Below are 23,960 nucleotides of genomic sequence, written 5' to 3'. Positions count from 1 at the left end.
ATTCGAAAGCCTTTCAGTCAGAGAGATCAGAGAACAGTAACTGCCTCTCAGTCTCCTTGTATCATCCTTTTACACAAGGAAATCCATTTTGCAGGTCTGGGTTGCATATCCAGAAGCCACTGTCAGGTGGCTCCCAGTAGCACAACACAGTGCTTGTTATGTCCCAGGCTTTCTAGCTATCTGCTACTCCTAATTGATTACATTATTATTTTTATCATTATGAGTAGTAGCAGTAGTAAGTACATCAATATGTTATTAATTATACTAAATTATAATAATCATATTCTTTAGATATCACATGACTCATTCTATTTCCATTTTGGTGTTTCAAAACTACTTAGGCAAGTAGTGCCTAATGAAAATAACTTGGAAAATTACAACTGAGTGTGCAGAAGGCAATGACCATACAAGAAACCATGAAAAAATAAAACAGAATATAAAGAAAGAAAAAAATACAACAGAATTTGATACATATTAGAAGAAAAATGACAGATCTGTATAAGAGATCAAGAAGAGAAAATATAAAAAAAATTTGGATTACCTCAAAATTGTGACTAAAAAAAAGAACTCTGACATAACAATGCAAGAAATAATGCAAGAAAATTGTGTTGGAGTAATAAAATAGGAGGGGAAAGAAGATATAGGGGAAAAAAATCTATCAATTACCACTTCAAAGAGTTTTTTTGTACAAAACACATTGGAATATTACTTGCCAAATTTTAAAAACAATAGATCAAAAAAGAAAATTTTGTAAGTAATAAAAATCACAATTCAAATATGCTGAAACTACAGCAACCAAAATTGTGAAGGAATTAGAAGCCACAATAAGAGACAGCAGGTTCTGGAACCATATATACCGGCAATCAAAAGAACTGGGCCTAAAATAAAAAAAAATCATATAAAACAAAATTATCCATAATATTGAATGGGACAAATGGGCATTCAACAAACTTACAGATTTACAGATATAAGAACCAATATCAAAGATCAATTCCAAGTAACTTAACATGGACAAATTGTTTCTTTTTAAGTTGCAAATGTATAGTATATGTTTAAGACTGTCATCAGCTATAGGGTACCTCAAAAGAAAGATTCAGGCATAGTTAAAGTGAAAATAGTAATTGTGTTATACCAATATGGTTCAGAGGAAGAATAGACACAGCAGTATTAGGAGTAGAGGGTTTGTAGTTTTGAAAACCTACTCACAGGAGTGGGTCAAATAGGGTACACTACATATATACCATGAAGGGTACAGAACTATCCAAAATATATAAAGATAAAAGAGTGAAAGGATAAGCAGAGGTTGAAGCAAGGGATGGAGGAACAATACAAGTGAGGGATACATGGGTGGAGGGGGAGGTTAAATGATACCAACACAATTTAAGGAGCAGACTTAAAGAAAAGAGTTAGCAAGAACAAAAAGGATTTGAGTGTATGGGGCAGGGTAAGTATGTATGTGCATGTATATCTCTATATGCACATATGTGTATATCTATATATCTATATAAGTAGGGAGGCATGCTTAGGGGAGGTGAGAAGGGATGAAAGAAGAAAAAGGATTTAAAGAGTGTACAACAGAAAACAAGCCAACTTACAAGAAAGTAAAGATGCACACTCATGAATATATTTTTTCCATTACATATCCTTTCTTGAACTGGTAATTTATTGTTATATATTTTGAATCCTCCCTTGTTTTCTGCTAGACACATGACAATGTTCTGTTCTGTTTTTTTTTTTTTCTTATTCTATTTTTTAATAAAATAAATTAAAAAATTAAAAAAAATTGAGTTTAATAAATACTATAACTCCAGATGATGTATTTGTAGTCAAAATTTTGGTTTAATTTATAGCTTCAGAATATCACTGAATTCTTAGTGAATTTGCAAACTTAGAGATAATCAAATATTAAGATTTGTTAGATTCATGAGAATACATGATTTTATTTCCATTTTTTCTTTCATTTTCTATTCAATGTAGATTTATTTCCTATCTCTTTTATTTTACTTCTGATTTCATTGATGTTGATTAGTGCTTTTGAGTAAAGTTATTAATGTGGATGGGTAACTATTCTCCAATTGATGGCTTCAGTGCCCTGGAAAAACTAAGGGATTATTCTAGTGTGTTTGAGAGGTAGGACTGGAAACAATGTCATTCAATCCAAGGCCAAATTATGTCAAATAGTTTGATTCATAGTTATGATTTGTTATGGAATTTATTCTCACTAAAGAGTTGAATCATAATCACTATCATTTATACAGCCCCTTTAATGTGACAGATACTATGCTAAGCATTTTACAAATAATACCTGATTTGAGCCTTATTACAACACTGCAAAATAAATGTAATTATTATCCTAATTCTACAATTGAAGAAACTGAGGTAAATAGAGGTTGAGACTTGCTTAAAGTCACACACTTAGTAAACATCTGTGGGTGGATTTGAACTTAATTCTTCATGATTCCTGTTCTAAACTCTACCCACTGTGTAAATTAGTTATCTCAAAGTGATGAGGAAGACATAGAATAACAGATTTAATCATGAATTAACATTTCTTTAATGCATACACTTGGAGTAAATACCTGACTATCTTTCTATACTTCTTGGAAAATTAGCTATGTTAAGGGCAGGGAATATGATTTTTACCTTTTTATGGGAATAAAGCAAAATTTTGTTTATAGTGATATTAATTATTATTACAAATTATAATTATTAAAATGAACATGTAAAAACAGCTACAATTCTAATGCTAAAGAGCTTAGAATATGATGCTTTTATGAAAGTATATTTCCATCCATTTTTTTGTGGATATACTATCCAAGTTCTACAGGCATATAATATCAACACAATGACTCTGTAGACCTTCTGTTTGGTAGGCAGGCTAATACCTCTCCTCTCCCACACTTTCCTTTGGTGTCTCCCAAACACTTAATAAGCTCTAGCAATGTATATGTCAATTTCAGTGTCATGCCATGAAACTGAATCACTTCCATTTGATTTGTCTTAGGTAGATTCTGAAAATCATCTGGCAGAATAAGATATCAGACACAGGTACTTTTGAAAGTTAAATTGACAATTATCTCAACTTTACTGCAGAGAGCATGGCTTCATTGGGCTGTTCACATTATTTGAATGCCAAATATGAGCTTCACAAAAACATTATTTATTGTCTGGAAAAATCACAAAGAGCATATGCTCCCAGGGTGATACAAGGACACCCTCAAAATTTCTTATAAGAACTCTAAAATTCATAATATGAAGAGAGCCATTGGCATAAATAAGACTGACCAGCATGCCATGCTCTCATCAGAATAGGTGCTGAGTTCTATGAGAAAGCAGAATTGAATTAGTTTAAAAGAAACATGAGATGCACACAGTTAGAGATGATCACAGGGACTATTTATGTCCCACCTGTGGTAGAAAATTCCAAGCTCATATTGGTTTGATTAGCCACAGTCGGTCACACTGTAACGCAACTAACATTGTGATGCCATTTTGATCCTTTATAAGAATGAAGGTCAATAAGAGTTCTGGCCCTCTACAAATAACCAACAAATTTCTGTGCATATGAGCTTGTACATTTGAGACAAAATTATAACTATATTGCCTTTTCATGAAGATGTTTCATAGTCTCTTCAACCTGGAAAATATGTGTCATAGTTACATCTCATTTTCTGGTTTTCATATAGTGACTTGAATTGCATTGTCATTATAGGTAAGAAGGATGGGATTGATGGAGGTTTTATTGACTTGATGAATAACTAACTTCAGTTCTAATACCATTGTTGTAAACAGCACAGTTTTTTCCCCCCAAAAAATGGGCAAGCCTCATTATATTAGGACTAGAATTCATATTTGCTTAGACAAAAATGCATTTCTTTTAGAGAATATAAATTTTTAAAAGGCAAGGATAGTTCTGTTTTGGGCTCTGTCCAGAGCACCCACCCACCAGACAAGTGTTGAAAAATTTGTTGATTTGTTGGAAAAAGAAACAGAATTATCACCTTTTATTATGACTCTGTTTACTTAGCTATAAAATACAGTATAACATACTTAATAAATAGTAGGACTTAATAAAAAAATTTGAAATAAATGAAGGTTGATGTCCTAAAGAAATAAATTGATGATTTTTCTACATTTTTTCAGAAGAGATATTTGATTTGTAACTATAGTTTCTTTACTTTAGCAAGGTCATATCACATCTTAGAGTATTTATGTATTTTCTATTATGGATATGAGTGAAAAGTAGCTGCAGATAATCTCTGTTATAAAATATAGTTGTGGCATGTGTTGGAACAGTTAAGTCCATTTCTGTCTTTTAAAATATAACAAATCAATCTTTAGGAATGGCTGAGTTTTTTTTTTCCCAATGTGAAATACACTAGGTAAATTTTGACACATCCCTTTTTACCAGTTACATTGTGCTCTGTAGACAAGAGTTGTCATAATGAAATACCCTTGAGACAAGTTGGCAATGATACTTTCCAGGGACAGAGTTGGTGATCGATCTTCTCTGAAACATTTAAATGGGCTGATGGAAAGATAAAGATAACCACTTAAATTCCTATTAACTGAAAAAAAATGTTTAAAATAAAAAAAAGGAATATCCTAAATGAAAAACTTAAACATTTGTGAGCAATTAGCAATGAGCATCTCATACTATTTCAATGAGCTATCCATTTTAGCCATTCAAAGAACCTAATCAGTTGAGGCAAATGACCATTACAAGTGAATGAAGTAGTAGCTTTATAATATTAACATTCAGCAAAGTGAAACAGCAAACACAGTGATTGGGGGAGCTAATTATTACTTCTGGGAATGTATGTAAGCATATTTTTTTATAGGAAGAATAGAATATATTTTGAAATATTTTAAAATTTAGTATACTCTTTATCATCTCCATTTGCACAAATATAGATGTTTGTGATAGTAAGAAAAGAGCAAGAGACTCATGAATACTAATTTTTGGCATACATTTTAATCCTGTTTTGCTTTGAAAGATTTGGCCATTTAAAATTATATTTTACAGGCTCAGCAGTACATTATGTTCAATATGGTTATATGCATGGCCTACATACATAGGTAATTACATTTAAGATGAATTAAATCCTGCTTAACAAATTGCACATAAGTTAAATAACTTCATCAACATTTTCATACCCCAGCACAAGAAGATATTTGAGGAAACTCAAATATTTTTGAGTAGAAGTTATAATTTCTGACTAATTAACTTCTAGTGTTATGTTAAGTTGGTTTTATATAAAATGATTCGGAGATATGTTTTATGGTAATATTATTCTTTTCAAGTGTAGAGGTATTGATCAACTACCAAAATACAAAACCTCGACCCCACTATGAGATTCTTGTTGAATACCAATATTGCATGTGCAAGGTGTTTAGAGCTGTGGCATGGAATCTTTATTTGCACAAATTCCCAAAATAAAAAAAAAAAAAGTAAAATTACCTTTTATGACTAGGTTGCCTGAAGTCTTGGCAATGCCAAATTGATTCATGGCTATGCAAGTATATGTTCCTGCATCCAACTTGGTTACATTATAGATCTTGAGACTGCCATCCTCTAAGATAAAGAACCTAAAAGAGAAATTCACACACACACACACACACACACACACACACACACACACATACACATACACATAATTAATAGAATCAGGGCCATTATATTATAGTCCAAACTTACAAATCTTTATCTAATGACAAATCTAATCTATTAAATTCTCATGTTCTAATAAACCATAAATTGCCAATTCTCATATTTTTATAACCCATAAAACCCTCTGATCACATTCTTTTGATGGTTATTAACTTCAGAATGCAAATTTCTCCCTTCCCCCCTAAATGCTGACATTTTGATTTTTTATAAATATGCAATAGAGATTTAACAGTTGTAAACCAATAGTGTAGGACAAATAAGGAATGTAGCAGCTATCTTTCTGAAGAGGTTACAGATTTGTTTAGTTCATTAGTAAAAATTGATTTCAGCTTTGGAGAAATAAAGACAGCTCCGTGTTATATTTTGCCTCGCGTTCGATATATGGTGGCAATCCTATATAGTCTCATACACAAAAATATAATTAATGGTCTTTTAATTCTGACAAATTTAATGGAATGGAGGTATCCCTTGTGCTTCTATTCTATTCTATTCTTTTCTATTGTAGGGAAATCATGCCTCTTTAATGGAAGTTGGACTCATTATAATAGATTAAACACTTGAATATACTAAATGTTTACTGAAAAACTGAAAAATGCCAATCATTCTCTATGTTGTTTCTGCTTTTGACAAAACAATACCTATGGAAGTTTCCTTAGAATTTAACTATCAGTTAGCATCCTACCTTGCTATTCCACTCCATAATTAGTACACACTTCAAAATGATAATCATTATACTATGGTTGTACATAATTAGGACAAACTTTAAAATGATATCAAGATTTCCAAATTTTATGTGAGGAAAAATTAAAACATTTACTCAGTTTAAGTTATGCATGTTCTCAAGGTTTATATGTAATTTTGAAATCAATTAATAGCTTTAAAATATAACCTTTAAAACATTATAATAATAGCTTTCAGTTGTGTAGACTTAACATTTTTCATAATATTTATATATATATATTATCTCATTTGATCCTCACAAATGGATTTGACTATATATGATTTTATACACATTTTGCAGTAGAGGAATACAAAATTGATAGAATTCCTGGGGCTTGCCAGAGTCACAATCCAATATTTCCCTTAGAAAGGATTTATGCCCAAGTGATCCTGACTCTTGATCCAACACTATCCTCTATGTCATGCTGCATCTCATTAATCATACTTGTGAATATTTAATCTTTATAGCAACAAAATATGTCAGAAATTATTATTTTAGATGATAAAGAAAGACTTTAAGTAAATTAGTAATCATATATCTTTTAAGGTATGACAAAATAGCATTTTGTATATTTAAATATATTTTATTATTGATATATGTATTTCATGCAATATAGCTAATAGAGTTAATTGCCCACTTTGAAAAACTATCACTCTTTCTGCATAGTAGAGTAGCAAATGGTGATTTTAGTGAAATCAATTTCTGATTTGAGGTTAATTATCACTGGATGTGTTCAACTCACTGTCAAGTGAACAGAAGCAGTTACACCTGTATTTGAAGAGCTTAGTGATAGATAACTAAATACAAAAGTCAGACTCTGCAATTTATTGGAGAGTGCCTTTTTTCCTAATTCAGGAGATATAATTAAAGTCACTGTATAATACTAGTTCATTGCAAAGTTTTAGTGTAGATTAAAAATTACTGGGACTTTTCATTTCCTACTCTATCATAACGATTCACTGGTAATATAAAATAATTTCTTGCTTTACTTTCTATAAATAAGTCTTTACTTGTTTATATGTGGAAGTATGAGAATTTTGTGTTTACTACATATCTTCTTTGTTTTCTCAAACTACCTATGGGTTTTCTGGGTGTGGAGCAAAGATGGTGAAATAGAGAAAGCACTGAATGCTATCCAAAATTGTCTCCTAAATAACTTTAAATTAATACCTCACATAGAATTCTGGAATGGAAGAGACTACAAAAGACCACAAAATATTCATGAAACTCTAGACAAATTAGGAGGTCAGAGAGAGATCTATGACATGGAGGTACAGAATGGACAAAGTCCATACAGGAGAAATATTAGTGATGGTGATGAGCTTCAGGAACTTTCAAATTGAGGGAGACATGAAAAGTAAGGGGAGCACTATATTAGCACATGATAGAGAACCACATGGTGTTTGGAAGATCCATTCCCTATAGCTATATCTAGATAATAGTTCAAGGGCAGAAAAGAAATATTTTAGACAGAAGTGAATGGGATGATTTAGAAGTAGTGTTGCTTTTGATCACAAGGGAACAGGAGCTCTGAAAAGCAATATTATCTTGAAACATAGAAGATCAAAGATTCTTTGGAACAATATTATTTCTGGTCCTAAGGGAGAAGAGGCCTTGAGATGTAATAGCGATTTCATTCTCAAGAGATAGGGAGCTCTTCCTGGATAAGAAATGGTATTCAGACAAAAAAGCATAGTGAATAAGGCACTGTCTTCCCAGATCACATCACTTTGGAAGTACTGACAACTTTCAGTGTGTCCAGAAATAGCTCTGAAAATAGAAAGGCAAAAAATCAAACCAAACAAGAACAAAACAAAACAAAATAAAGAAACAAAAATTCTAAAATTTGAGCAGGGCCTGCCCCAATTCCATTATTCCCCAATACTTAAATCATGGTTCAATATTAATACAAAATTCAAGATCAAGAAAAAAGGTGTCAAAATGAACAAACAACATAAAAAAAAAAAACTGAACACAAAAGGCTCCTATTATGACAGGAAAGATCAAGAGAGAAAATCAAAAGGAGAAAATCAAAAAGAGATAAATCAGCCATATGACAAACCTCAACAAAAGGTATGAATTGAACATGAATCCCATAAAAATTCTTAGAGATTACATAATGATTTTAAGATTCAAATAAGAAGAGGAAAAATAATTAGAGAATTAGAGAAAAGGAAGAAATTAATTATTTTAAAAAGAACATATTAAAAACAGAATTTGTCAAATAGAATGAAGGTACAAACATCATCGAAGAAAATAACTTTTAAAAAGCAGAATTGGCTAAATGGAACAAGATGTTTTAAAAACTCAATCAAGAAAATCACCCTTAAATATTAGAATTAGGCAAGTGGAAACTAAGGACACATTGAGACATGAAGAATCAAGGAAATATAGTCAAAAGAGTGAAAAAGAAAATGTAAAATATCTCATCTTTTTCAAAATACCTCAAAATAGATGAAGATTAAATAATTTCATAATTATGGAAATACAAGAAAGACATGATGAAAGAGTAATTCTATGCATCATATTTTAAGAAATTACTCATAAAAATTTCCTTGATATTCTAGAAGCAGAGGGCAAAAATAGAATTAAAAGCATTCACTCATCACCATTTGAGAGATCCTAAAATAAAAATTTCTCTTAATAATATAGCTAAGTACAGAGGTCTGAAATTTAAGTGAAAGTACATCAAACAGTAGAAAAATGCTTCAAATACCCAGGAATCACATTGAGTATCACACACAATTTGACAGCTACTATGTAAAAGTACTTCTGGAAGCAGAAGAGATGTGATTCCAATGAAGAATAAACTGAACTGAATATAATACTTCAAGGAAACAAAGGATATTTAATGAAATAAAGAACTTTCAAGTTTCCTGAGTAAAAGAACAAGCGTGGACACAAATTTTGGCTCTGAAACAGAGGATTTATGAGTAGTATAAAAAATTAACATGAAAGAAAAATCAGGAATCAACCAGTTTACCTGAAAAGAAGACACATGTGGTTCCTATGAAATTTATCATTAGGACAGTTAGAAAAATTACAGATTGAGGGAAAGGAATAGAGTGAATTGATTTCAATGAAATAATACAAAAATGGATAGAAGAAAGGAGGACTACTCTGGAAGAAGAGAAAAGAAAGAAGAAGTAGAAAATTATCTTGAAAAAATGGAGCATAGAAAGAAAAATTTTTATTGTGGCAGAAAAAATAGTATGAGTGGGGAATCTCACTCATGTCTAAATTGGTTTAAAGAGTGAACACACACACACACACACACACAACATACATATATGTATAGACTCAATTGATAATAGAAATCTATCTCACCTAACAGGAAAATAGACGGAAAATGGGAAAATAGAATAAGGGACGGGAGTGATATGAAGGAAGCTACATAAAAGCAATTAGTGGTCAGAAACAAAGAAAAAATAATTTCAAGGAAGCACAGGAAGAAAAGGAGAGAGAGAGAAAGAGAGAGAGAGAGAGAGAGAGAGAGAGAGAGAGAGAGAGAGGCAAGAAAACAGTATGAAGGGAAATCCACAATTACTAATCAATTGTGATTGCAAGTGGGACCTCATCCATAAAAATGGAAGCAGATTACAAAACTGAACAAGAAACCAAAATTCAACAAAAATGTTGTTTACAAGAATCACACTTGAACAGTTAGACATACACTGCTAAAATAAGTAGCTAGAGCAAAATTGTTTTATCCTTAATCTGAAATGGGGATAAAAAGCCAGGGTAGCAAAATAAAAATAGAACTAATTAAAAGGGACATGCAGAGAAACTACATCTTGGTAAAGGAAAACATAAATAATAAAATAAATACAAAACATATCTGACATAGCATCCAAATTATTATGTTAAAGTTTAAGAAAATTATAGGAGGAAACTGACAGTATAAAAAAACCTCAGTTTTCACATCTCAGAGCAAGATATATCTAACCAGAGATGATTAAAAAAGAAGTCAAAAAGATGATAGAAACTGAAAAATTAAATATAGATCTCTGAGAACTGAATGAAAATAGAAAGGAATGTACCTTTTTTTCTTAATTTTAAATGACCTTTACAAACTTTAACCATAGTTTTGGGCATAAAATAATCACAATAAAATGCAGAAAAACAAATATATTAAAAACACACGTTTAAGTTAACAATGTAATAAAATTCATCTAATAAAAATTGGGGTCATGGGTGATGGGAGAAGGAATATAATCAGATAGCACAGTGGATACAGCACCAGTACTATAGTCAGGAGAACCTGAGTTCAAATTCAGCCTCAAAAAATTAATAATTTCTAGCTGTGCGAATCTGAACAAGTCCCAACACCATTTGCTTTACAAAATGACAATAATACCAACAACAATAACAACAACAACAACAATAATAATAAATTAAAAAATAAAGTGCTGTGCAATTGTAGATTGAAAGTTAATTCTGGTGATATAGCAGAGAAGGTCAGAAAATTTAAGTCTCTAGATTTCCTCTGCAAACAGACATAAAATTACCATGAAATGAATATAAAATAGTGAAAATAAGAGGACCTCACAGAAGACTCCAATACTGAGGTTTGGTCTTAGTGAAGTATAAACTCCTGTAAGCTAACTTCATTGAATGAGCAAATATTGGGCTTTCAGGGAAGCAGACTAGGCCTGAGGAAATTTCACTTCATGAACTTTGCCTCAAAAAAATTTCATCCGAAAATAAAAGATGGCTAAGTTGGGGAAGATAGCATAATTGTTTTTTTAAAATAATTATAAATTTTTATTGACAGAACCAATTTGTGGGTAATTTTTTACAACATTAGCCCTTGCACTCAATTCTGTTCCAACTTTTCCTCTCTCTCCCTCCACCCCATCTCCCAGATGGCAAGCAGTCCTATACATGTCAAATATGTCACAGTATATCCTAGATGCAACATATGTGTGCAGAACAGAACAGTTCTCTTGTTGCACAGGAAGAATTGGATTCAGAAGGTAAAAATAACCCAGGAAGAAAAACAAAAATGCAAATGTTTACATTAATTTCCCAGTGTTTTCTTTGGTTGTAGCTGCTTCTGTCCATCATTAAGCAATTGAAACTGAGTTAGATCTTCTCTTTGTCAAAGAAATCCAGTTCCTTCAGAATACATCCTCATACAGTAATGTTGTTGAAGTTTATATAATGATCTCCTGGTTCTGCTCATTACACTTAGCATCAGTTCATGTAAGTCTCTCCAAGACTCTCTATATTCATCCTGCTGGTCATTACTTACAGAACAATAATATTCCATAACATTCATATACCACAATTTACCTAATCATTCTCCAATTGCTGGGCATCCATTCATTTTCCAGTTTCTAGCCACTACAAACAGGGCTGCCACAAACATTTTGGCACATACAGGTCCCTTTCCCTTCTTTAGTATCTCTTTGGTGTATGAGCCCAGTAGGAGTACTGCTGGATCAAAGGGTATGTAGAGTTTGATAACTTTTTGGGCATAATTCCAGATTTCTCTCCAGAATGGTTGGATTTGTTCACAACTCCACCAATTATGCATCAGTGTCCCAGTTTTCACGCATCCCCTCCAATATTCATCATTATTTTTTCCTGTCATTTTAGCCAATCTGACAGGTGTGTAGTGGTATCTCAGAGTTGTCTTAGTTTGTATTTGTCTGATCAATAGTGATTTGGAACACTTTCATATGAATGGAAATAGTTTCAATTTCATCATCTGAAAATTGTCTGTTCATATCCTTTGACCATTTATCAATTGGAGAATGGCTTGATTTCTTATAAATTAGTGTCACTTCTCTATATATTTTGAAAATGAGGCCTTTATCAGAACCTTTAACTGTGAAGATGTTTTCCCAGTTTGTTGCTTCCCTTCTAAATTTGTTTGCATTAGTTTTGTTTGTACAAAGACTTTTTAATTTGATATAATCAAAATTTTCTATTTTGTGGTCAATAATGATCTCTAGTTCATCTTTGGTCACAAATACCTTCCTCTTCCACAAATCTGAGAGATAAACTATCCTATATTCCTCTAATTTATTTATAATTTCATTCTTTATGCCTAAATCATGGACCCATTTTGATCTTATCTTAGTATAAAGTGTTAAGTGTGGGTCCATGCCTAATTTCTGCCATACTAATTTCCAGTTATCCCAGCAGTTTTTGTCAAATAATGCATTCTTATCCCAAAAGTTAGGATCTTTGGGTTTGTCAAACACTAGAATGCTATAGCTGATTATTTTGTCTTGTGAACCTAATCTATTCCACTGATCAACTAACCTATTTCTTAGCCAATACCAAATAGTTTTGGTGACTCCTGCTTTATAATATAGTTTTAGATCAGATACAGCCGGGCCACCTTCATTTGATTTTTTTTTTTCATTAATTCCCTCGAGATTCTCGAACTTTTGTTCTTCCATATGAATTTTGTTGTTATTTTTTCTAGATCATTAAAATATTTTCTTGGGAGTCTGATTGGTATAGCATTAAATAAATAAATTAGTTTAGGGAGTATTGCATCTTTATTATATTCGCTCTGCCTATCCAAGAGAAATAATATTTTTCCAATTATTTAAATCTGACTTTATTTGTGTGGAAAGTGTTTTGTAATTTTGCTCATATAATTCCTGACTTTCCTTTGATAGATAGATTCCCAAATATTTTATGCTATCGACAGTTATTTTGAATGGAATTTTTCTTTGTATCTCTTGCTCCTGGATTTTGTTGATGATATATAAAAATGCTGAGGATTTATGGGGGCTTATTTTGTATCCTGCAACTGTACTAAAGTTGTGAATTATTTCTGATACCTTTTAAGTAGAATCTCTGGGGTTCTCTAAATATCGCATCATATCATCTGCAAAGAATGATAGTTTGGTTTCGTCATTGCCTACCCTATTCTTTAATCTCTTTTTTGACTCTTATTGCAGAGGCTAGTGTTTCTAATACAATATTGAATAATAATGGTGAGAGTGGGCAATCTTGCTTCATTCCAGATCTTACTGGGAAAGGTTCCAGTTTTTCCCCATTGCATACAATGTTTATTGATGGTTTTAAATATATGTTCCTGATTATTTTAAGGAAAAGTTAATTTATTCATATCCTCTGAAGTATTTTTATTAGGAATTGATGTTGGATTTTATCAAATGCTTTTTCTGCATCTATTGAGATAATCATATGGTTTTTGTTAATTTGGATATTGATATAGTTAATTATGCTAATAGTTTTCCTAATATTGAACCAGCCCTGCATTTCTCATATAAATCCTACTTGGTCATAGTGTATTATCCTGGAGATGATTTTCTGTAATCATTTTTGCTAATATTTTATTTAAAATTTTAGCATCAATATTCATTAGGGAGATTGATCTATAATTTTCTTTCTCTGTTTTCAATTTACCTGGTTTAGGTATCAGAACCAGGTCTGGGTCATAAAAGCAATTCAATCCCTGATTTTTCAAATATTTTATATAGCATTGGAGTTAACTGTTCTTTAAATGTTTGTTAGAATTCACATGTAAATCTATCTGGTCCTGGGGATTTTTTCTTAAGGAATTTGTTAATAGCTTGTTCTATTTCTCTTTCTAAAATGGGACTGTTTAGTCTATTTACTTCTTCTGTTAATCTGGGCAAGTTACATTTTTAGGTATTCTCCCATTTCATTTAAGTTGTTGAACTTATTGGCATAAAGTGGGGCAAAGTAACTCCTAATTAGTTGTTCTAATTTCCTCTTCATTAGTGGTGAGTTCTCCCTTTTTATTTTTAAGACTAACAATTTGATTTTCCTCTTTCCTTTTTTTAATCAGATTTACTAAGGGTTCTTTCTATTTTGTTGGTTTTTTCACAGAACCAAGTCTTAGTTTTATTATTATTTTTTTTTACTTTCACTTTTATTGGTCTCTCCTTTTATTTTTAGAATTTCAAGTTTAGTGTTTGACTGGGGTTTTTAATTTGTTCCTTTTCTAGTATTTTTAGTTGCAAGCCCAATTCCTTAACCCTTTCTTTCTTTATTTTATGCAAGTAGGCCTCTAGAGATATGAAATTTTTCCTTATGACCACTTTGGCTGCATCCCACATATTTTGGTATGATGTCTCATTAATTTTATTTTCTTGGGTGAAGTTATTAATTATGTCTATGATTTGTTGTTTCACCCAATCATTCTTTAGTATGAGCTTATTAGTTTCCAATTATTTTTATAGTCTATTTTCCCCTGGCTTTTTATTGAATGTAATTTTCATTGCATCATGGTCTGAAAAGTATGTATTTACTATTTCTGCCTTACTGCATTTGAGTTTGAGGTTTTTATGTCCTAATATATGGTCATTTTTGTGTAGGTTCCATGAACTGCTGAGAAGAAAGTGTACTCCTTTCTGTCTCCATTTCGTTTTCTCCAGAGATCTATCATATCTAACTTTTCTAGTATTCTATTTACCTCTTTGACTTCTTTCTTATTTATTTTGTGGTTTGATTTATCTAATTCTGAGAGTGCAAGGTTGAGATCTCCCACTATTATAGTTTTGCTGTCTATTTCTTCTTGCAGCTCTCTTAATTTCTCTTTTAAGAATTTAGATGCTACACCACTTGGTGCCTATATGTTTAATATTGATATTGCTTCATTATCTATGCTACCCTTTAGCAAGATACAGTGCCCTTCCTTATCTCTTTTAATTAGATCAATTTTTGTTTTTGCTTGATCTGAGATCAGGATGGCTACACCTGCTTTTTTTATTTCACCTGAAGCATAGTAGATTCTGCTCCAACCTTTTACCTTTACTCTGTATGTATTTTCCTGCTTCAGGTATGTTTCCTGTAAATAACATATGATAGAATTCTGGCTTTTAATCCATTCTGCTAATTGCTAACTAACATAATCTTTATGGGGGAGTTTACCCCATTCACATTTATGGTTTAAATTACCAATTCTCTATTACTTGCCATCTTGTTAACCCCTGTTTATGATTTTCTCTCTTCCTTCCCCCTTACCCCCGTCCTCAATTTTAAACTTGTGAGCACTACTAGCTTCTCACAGCCCTCCCTTTTTAGTATTCCTCCTCCCATCTTAGAGTTCCTCCCCCTATCTTACCCCTTTTCCTCACAATTTTTGTATTCCCTTCTGCTTATCTTATTCCTTCCCTTTTCACTTTTTCCCTTCCCAATTTTCAATGAGGTGGGAGAAGGTTCACCATAAATTGAATATGTGTAAAACTTTTCTCTTTAAGTCACTCCTAATGGCAGTAAGATATACACTATATTCATCCCCCTCCATTCTTTATCTCAGATATAATAGGCTTCTTTTGCCTCTTCATAAGATGTAGTATACGCACTTTACCCTTTTTCTGGTACAATTTCCTTTGCACCTCTAGTTTCTAGAACAAGGTATACATCTATTCTTTATATATTTTTATAGCAGAAATATAGTTCCCAAGATTTCTTTTTACCTTTTTAGGTTTCTCTTGAATTCTATATTTGTAGATCAAACTTTTTGTTAAGTTTTGTTTTTTTCATCAAAAATAGGTGAAATTCTTGCAGATGATATTATAGTATACTTAGAGAACCCCAGAGATTCCACTAAAAAGCTATTAGAAATAATTCATAACTTTAGCAAAGTTGCAGGATACAAAATAAATCCCCATAAATACTCAGCATTTTTATACATCACCAACAAATCCAGCAGCAAGAGATACAAAGAGAAATTCCTTTCAAAATAACTGTCAACAGCATAAAATATTTGGGAATCTATCTACCAAAGGAAAGTCAGGAATTATATGAGCAAAATTACAAAAAAATCATTCTATACAAATAAAGTCAGACTTAAATAACTGGAAAAATATTAAGTGCTCTTGGATAGGCCAAGTGAATATTACAAAGATGACAATACTCCCTAAACTAATCTATTCATTTAGTGCTATACCAATCAGATTTCCAAGAAAATATTTTAATGATCTGGAAAAAATAACAACAAAATTCATATGGAAGAATAAAAGTTCGAGGATCTTGAGGGAATTAATGAAAAAAAAAATCAAATGCAGGTTGCCTACCTGTACCTGATCTAAAACTATATTATAAAACAGCAGTCACCAAAACCATTTGGTATTGGCTTAGAAATAGATTAGTTGATCAGTGGAATAAGTTAGGTTCACAAGACAGAATAGTCAACTATAGCAATCTAGTTTTTGACAAACCCAAAGATCCTAACTTTTGGGATAAGAATGCATTATTTGATAAAAACTGCTGGGATAACTGGAAATTAGTATGGCAGAAATTAGGCATGGACCCACACTTAACACTATATACTAAGATAAGATTAAAATGGGTCCATGATTTAGGCATAAAGAATGAAATTATAAATAAATTAGAGGAACATAGCTTATTTCTCTGACTTGTGGAGGAGGAAGAAATTTGTGACCAAAGATAAACTAGAGACCATTACTGATCACAAAATAGAAAATTCTGATTACATCAAATTAAAAAACCTTTGTACAAACAAAACTAATGCAAACAAGATTAGAAGGGAAGCAACAAACTGGGAAAACATCTTCACAGTTAAAGGTTATGATAAAGGCCTCATTTCCAAAATATATATAGAATTGACTAATTTATACGATATCAAGCCATTCTCCAATTGATAAATGGTCAAAGGATATGAACAGACAATTTTCAGATGATGAAAATGAAACTATCACCACTCATATGAAAGAGTGTTCCAAATCACTACTGATCAGAGAAATGCAAATTAAGACAACTCTGAGATACCACTACACACCTGTCAGATTGGCTAAGATGACAGGAAGAAATAATGATGAATGTTGGAGGGGATGCGTGAAAACTGGGACACTGATGCATTTTTGGTGAAGTTGTGAACAAATCCAACCATTCTGGAGAGAAATCTGGAATTATGCCCAAAAATTTCTCAAACTGTGCATACCCTTTGATCCAGTAGCGCTACTACTGGGCTCATAGACCAAAGAGATACTAAAGAAGGGAAAGGGACCTGTATGTGCCAAAATGTTTGTGGCAGCCCTGTTTGCAGTGGCTAGAAACTGGAAAATGAATGGATGCCCATCAATTGGAGAATGGTTGGGTAAATTGTGGTATATGAATGTTATGGAATATTATTGTTTTGTAAGAAATGACCAGCAGGATGAATACAGAGAGTCTTGGAGAGACTTACATGAACTGGTGCTAAGTGTAATGAGCAGAACCAGGAGATCATTATATACTTCAACAATGATATTGTATGAGGATGTATTCTGATGGAAGCAGATTTCTTTGACAAAGAGATCTAACTCAATTTCAGTTGATCAACAATGGACAGAAGCAGCCACACCCAAATAAAGAACACTAGGAAATGAATGTAAACTGTTTGAATTTTTGTTTTTCTTCCTGGGTTATTTCTACCTTATGAATCCAATTTGCCCTGTACAACAAGAGAACTGTTCAGTTCTGCACACATATAATGTATCTAGGATATACTATAATATATTTTACATATATAGGACTGCTTGCCATCTAGGGGAGAGGGTGGAGGGAGAGAGGGGAAAAATCAAAACAGAAGTCAGTGCAAGGGATAATGTTGTAAAAATTACCCTGGCATGGGTTCTGTCAATAAAAAGTTATTATAATAAAAAATAGGTGAAATTCAGTTATTTTGTTGCATGTCCATCTTCTTTCTGGAAAAAAAAGATGCTCATTTTGTCTGGGTAAGTTATTTTTGGTTGCATACCAAGTTCCTTAGCCTTTTGGAATAGCATATTCCAGGCCCTTCTATCCTTTAATGTGGATGCTGCTAGATCCTGTGTAATCCTTATTTGAATCCTCTATATTTGATTTGATTTTTCCTAGGCATTTGCAGTACTTTTTCCTTCGTCTGATAGTTCTGGCATTTGGCCACTATATTTCTTAGTGTTTTGATTTTTGAATCCCTTTCAGTAGGTGATTGCTGAATTCTTTCAATGTCTATTTTACCCACTGTTTCTGTGACTTCTGGGTAGTTATCTTTGATAATTTCCTGGAAAATACTGTCCAGGGTCTTTTTTTTCATCATATTTTTCAGGGAGTCCAAAAATTCTCAGATTGTCTTTCCTAGATCTATTTTCCAGGTCTGTTGTTTTCCCAAGAACATATTTGACGTTATTTTCCATTGGTTCATTTTTTGGTTTTGCTTGATTGATTCTTGGTGTCTCCTCGTGTCATTCAATTCTATCTGTTCGATTCTGATTTTCAATGAAGTATTTTCTTCACTCACTTTTTTAAAATATTTTTTTCTAATTGTCCAATTGAGTTTTTAAGTGTGTTGTTTTGTTCTATGGAATTTTTTTTCCATTTCGCCAATTTTATTTTTTAGAGAGATATTTTCTTTTTCCAGTTCACTAATTCTATTTTTCAAGGATTTGATTTCTTTATCCACTCTGTCTTTAAATGAGTGGGATGATTTATCCAGCCTCTATTGCCAAACCTCCATTTCTTTTTCCCATTTTTCTTCTAGCTCTCTTGTGAGAGCCTTTTTAATTTCTTCTATGAGAGTCATCTGTGTTGAGTACTAGATGATATCCTACTTTGGGGATTTGTCTGGAGACAGACTGTTTTTAGTCTCCTCGGGGTTTAAAGTCTGCTCTCTATCTGTTTAGAAGCTATCAATGGTTAAGATCCGTTTAAATTTTTTGCTCATTTTGTCAGAGAAGAATCAAAGAAGACAAACTAACAAAAAAAAGAAAAAAAATGGAATTTGCTTTTTTTGGGGGGAAGGGGGTGCTGGGTGGTGTTACCGAGCTTCCTCTACAGACTTCTGGGGGTAGCAGTGAGGCACTATCAGGACATCAATGGTTTTGCTGCACCTGTGCTCTGAGACTCTGAGAGCAGCTTGCTGAATCACTGTGGGGTAGGGGGGTGGGCAGGTCCTGAGATACCCTAGCTGTTCAGGGTTGTATTCTTTACCCCTTGTGCTTTAAGCTTCTCTGCATATCTTGGCTTGCTTCCAGGGCAACGTATCCAATACTGTAGTAAAGCTCTCCCCACAGAGACAACTGAGATCACCCCCCTACACACACTCAAGTCTGCTCAGCTGTGAACTGTCTGCCATACTCCCTCTGCCTACCCTAAGCCTGGACCTGATCTAAAACTGTCCCCACCCTCAAGCAAAAACAGACCTTTCCTGGCAAATTTCAAGGATGTCTTCTCTTGGTAATTATTTGTGGGGTTTTCCTTCAATTAAGCACTAATTCTAAGCTTGTCATGAATTAAATTCTGAGAGAAAATGCAGAGCTTAAGAAGATATGTGCCTCTTCTCTGCCATCTTGATAGCATAATTGTTTTTGAAAGTCAGTTCTAATATTGATTATCAGAAGTGATTCCTGCTTGTGACTATGGATTAAGAGGAATGAGCACAAACACATAGAGTGTAGTATGCCAGGGAGCAAGAAAAATTTCAGGTCAGCACAGCTTAGAGGAAGAAGGGAGAAACGCAAGCTTGAGCCCCTAGATAGAATTCAAAACAACAACAACAACAACAACAAAAAAAAAAAAAAAAAAAAAAAGGACCTGAGACCTAGGACAACATTATCCACTTAGGTAATTCTTAGCAGTTTAATATTTTTATTAAATTTTAATCCACTTAGAATTAAAATTTGACAATAATATTAAGCTGATAAGAATAAAATTAGAAAAATAAAAATAAAAATGAGTAAGGAAAGGAAAAATAACTCAATCATTGATATCTACTTAGGTATAAAAGAAGATCTGAGTTAATAATCAGAGGAAGATACTGAGGTTAAAAAAAGCTAATCCTACCCTAAAAAGCAATGTCAAGACCAAAGCCCAAAAATAAATTTTGGAAAAACTCACAAACAATTAAAAAAAAAAACTAAAAAAAAAGATTGAAGGAAAATTAGAAAAAAAAATAAAAGCAAAACAAAAATTTATGAAAATAAAGCTAAGGAAAAGAATAACACTGAAAATCAGAATTGAGCTAGTAAAATTGAACGACTTTATAGGACACCAAGTTATACTATTAGATCCTCTCAAGATGTCTCAGAAGGGCAATTATTTTACTTCTTTATTTCCCTTCTCTTTATTCATTTATGATGATTTTATGTTTATATAGGAAATCTAGAGAACTGAAATTTCTGATATACTTTGCCATCTTCCTAGAATTAATTTTTAATCTATGATTCCACAACTTTATATTTATTTATTTATTTGCTGAGACAATTGGGGTTAAGTGACTTGCCAAGAGTCACACAGCTAGGAAGTGTTAAGTATCTGAGGCTAGATTTTAACTCAAGTCCTCCTGACTTCAAGGTGTGTCTTCTATCCATTGGACCAAATAGCTTCCCCAAACTCATTGTTTTTAAAATTATCATTATTATATTTTTTTGTGACACAATTGTCATTAAGTGTTTTGCCCAGAATCACACATAGAAAAATAACTTATATGGAGAATAGATAAAAAAGAGAAAATATCAGAATTGTCAGTCTATGAAGTTGCTCATATGACTATGAGCAAAGTAAAGTAGAAATAGAAAAAAATGTATATATACAGATAATTACCTGAAAGAGATCAAGGAAGAACAGCTATGTTCTTATGTTATGACAGGCATGTCATAACCAAGTTTCAAAATTCTCAGGTTAAAGAGAAAATAATTTAAGCAAGAACAAAAAAAATACTGTGAAAAAATCAGGATTTTACAAGATCTTGTAGCCTTATACCAATGAGACCATAACTTGAAGCACTATATTTTGAAGAGCAAATATTATTTTGACACCTAAACCAAGGAGATTAAAAACAAACAAACAAAAAAAACCTACATACAACTTTTGATGAATATTGATGTTAATATTTTGAATAAAATAATAGAAAATAGTTTCAGAAGTAAATGACAAAGATAAAACATTATGATCAGAAAGGATTCATACTAGGAGTGCAGGAGTGAGACAGTATTAGATATAATTCATCATATGAATAATAAAGACAGTAAAAATCCCCTAATTATATAAAAACTCCACTAGGATGCATAGGAATCAATGATGCCTTTTTAAAAATATAACTATTGTTTGTGGCAGCTTGTGATGACCGCATATTTTAAAATCAGCCAGAGTCAGGAATTCAGGTTAAGGGAAAATCTTCAATCTTTATTCTTTTTGAGGTGAAGGGGAATTGTGATGGCAATATGGGCAGCTGCGACAAGAAGCTAGTCAGCCATCTCTTTCTGCTCCTCTCTTCGCCCCTCTGCCTCCACCCACTAAAATCGTCATTTCCTATACAACACATTAGGATTTGCACAAAGAGTGGGTGGGGGCCATTCTTTCTCCAAGCATATATATTAATAGAATATGGTCAAATTACTATTTAGCCTCATGTGCTTGGGACCTCAGTGCATCAACTCGAGCTTCAGCCCATTACAGCAGCCCTCTTTGTAGTAGCCAGAAACTGGAAACTGAATGGATACCCATCAATTTGAGAATGGCTGAATAAAGTGTGATACGTGGATGTTATGGAATATTATTGTTCTGAAGAAATGACCAGCAGGATGATTTCAGAAAGGCCTGGAGAGACTTACATGAACTGATGCTGAGGGAAATGAGCAGGACCAGGAGATCATTATATACTTCAGCAAGAATACTATATGATCATCAATTCTGATGGAAGTGGTTCTCTTCAACAATGAGATGAACCAAATCAGCTCCTTTTGTTCAATAATGAATAGAACCAACTACACCTAGCTAAGAACTCTGGGAAGTGAGTGTGAACCAATATATAGCATTTCCAATCCCACTATTTTTTGTCCATCTGCATTTTTGATTCCTTCACAGGTTAATTGTACATTATTTCAAAGTCCAATTCTTCTTGTGCAGCAAAATAACTGTATGGATATGTATACATATATTGTATTTGACATATACTTTAACATATTTAACATGTATTGGTCTACCTGCCATCTGGGGGAGGGTTGGGGGGAAGGAGATGAAAAAATGAAACAAAAGGTTTTGCAATTGTTAGGGCTGAAAAATTACCCATGCATATATCTTATAAATAAAAAGTTATAATAACAATGAATTAATATAAAAAATAAAATAAAATAAATGATAAGTATTACATATCTAAAACCATCAGTACATGTAATTTTTACCAGGGAACAACTTGAAAATTTCAGAATAATATCAGAGTTGAAAAAATTATATCAATTATAAGCATTATTTTTTCAATACTATACTGAAATGCTAGCTTATATTAATGATAAGAAATAAAATGAAGGAATAAAAGTAGACAATGAGGAATATAAAAATATCATTCTTTGAAGATAATATGCAATAGCATACTTACAGAAACCTAGAATATTAACTAAAAGAATAATTGATCTTTATGTTGTTAATTGCTTGTATTTTGTTTTATTTCCCAGTTTTTTCCTTCTTGATCTGATTTTTTTGGGCATCAAACTAACTGTATATATATATATATATATATATATATAGAGAGAGAGAGAGAGAGAGAGAGAGAGAGAGAGAAAGTGTGTGTGTATGTATGTATGTATGTGTGTGTGTGTGCTGGATTTAACAAATATTTTCACATATTTAACATGTATTGGATTATCTGCCATCTAGGTGAGGGAAGGGGGTAAAGGAGGGAAAAATTTGAAACACAAGATTTTGCAAGGGTCAGTGTTGAAAAATTACTCGGGCATATGTTTTGTAAATAAAAAAGCTTTAATAAAACAGTCATAAAAAACTAGTTGAAATAATTAACATCTTATCAAAAGTTTAAAGATATTAAATTGATTATTTATCAACTTGGGCAGAACAACAATTCTGCCTAAATTATTTATTCAGTGCTCTACCAGTTAAACTACCATTTTTTTTCATATTAGAAATAAACAATAATGAAACTTATTTGTTAAACCAAAGGTCAAAAATATCAGTGGAATCAATAGAGAAAAAAGTAAAGTATGGTGATCTCAAAGTAGTAGATTTCTAACTATATCACAAAATAGTAAACATCAAAATCATGTATTACCAGGTAAAAAATATAAATGTTGAAGCAGTAGAATTATTGAGGCAAACATTTCATTATAGTAAATAACCATAGTAAATCTAGACTATGATAAACCCAAAGATCCAAACTTTTAAAACAAAAGAATATTTCACAATTAAAAAAAAAAAACACCACTGCTAAGAAATGAGTAGAAGCAGAACATAGTACACAATAGTAGTAATATTGTAAGAATGATCGATTAACTATAAGAGAATATACTCAAGACAATGATTTAAGAGAATTACAAAATAACCATGATGCAAAATTCCACCCTATCCCCAGAGAGAGAGGTTATAAAATTTGTATGCAGTTTGAAGTATATTTCAACAGAATATCTTTCATCTTTTTGCCTTTGTTTTCAATTACAATATGACTAATATAGAAAAATGTTTTACATGATGACACGTACAATCAAAGTAAAATCCTTTGCCTTTTCAAAAGGGATTAAAGCAGGAGAAAGAGAGGAAATTTAGAATTCAAAAATACTTCAAAAAGTATATTAAATTTTATAAGTATGTGGGTAATATTTAATACATTTCATGTATCCAATT

The 23,960-nt window shown here is 32.0% G+C and overlaps 1 protein-coding gene across 1 annotated transcript in view; it reads right to left on the bottom strand.

The window, feature by feature from the left end:
• The window catches only part of LOC100915406 (contactin-6), a 415,511-nt gene that overhangs the window by 73,776 nt on the left and 317,775 nt on the right, over positions 1 to 23,960 (bottom strand). Inside the window, exon 11 of the mRNA XM_023498129.2 lies at positions 5,462 to 5,589. Within this exon, the coding sequence (XP_023353897.2) occupies positions 5,462 to 5,589 (128 nt within the window). The remainder of the gene's footprint in view (positions 1 to 5,461; positions 5,590 to 23,960) is intronic.

Source organism: Sarcophilus harrisii, chromosome 1 (genome assembly GCF_902635505.1).
Source record: "Sarcophilus harrisii chromosome 1, mSarHar1.11, whole genome shotgun sequence".
NCBI classification, from domain to species: domain Eukaryota; kingdom Metazoa; phylum Chordata; class Mammalia; order Dasyuromorphia; family Dasyuridae; genus Sarcophilus; species Sarcophilus harrisii.
This window is presented reverse-complemented; position numbering and strand designations above follow the sequence as displayed.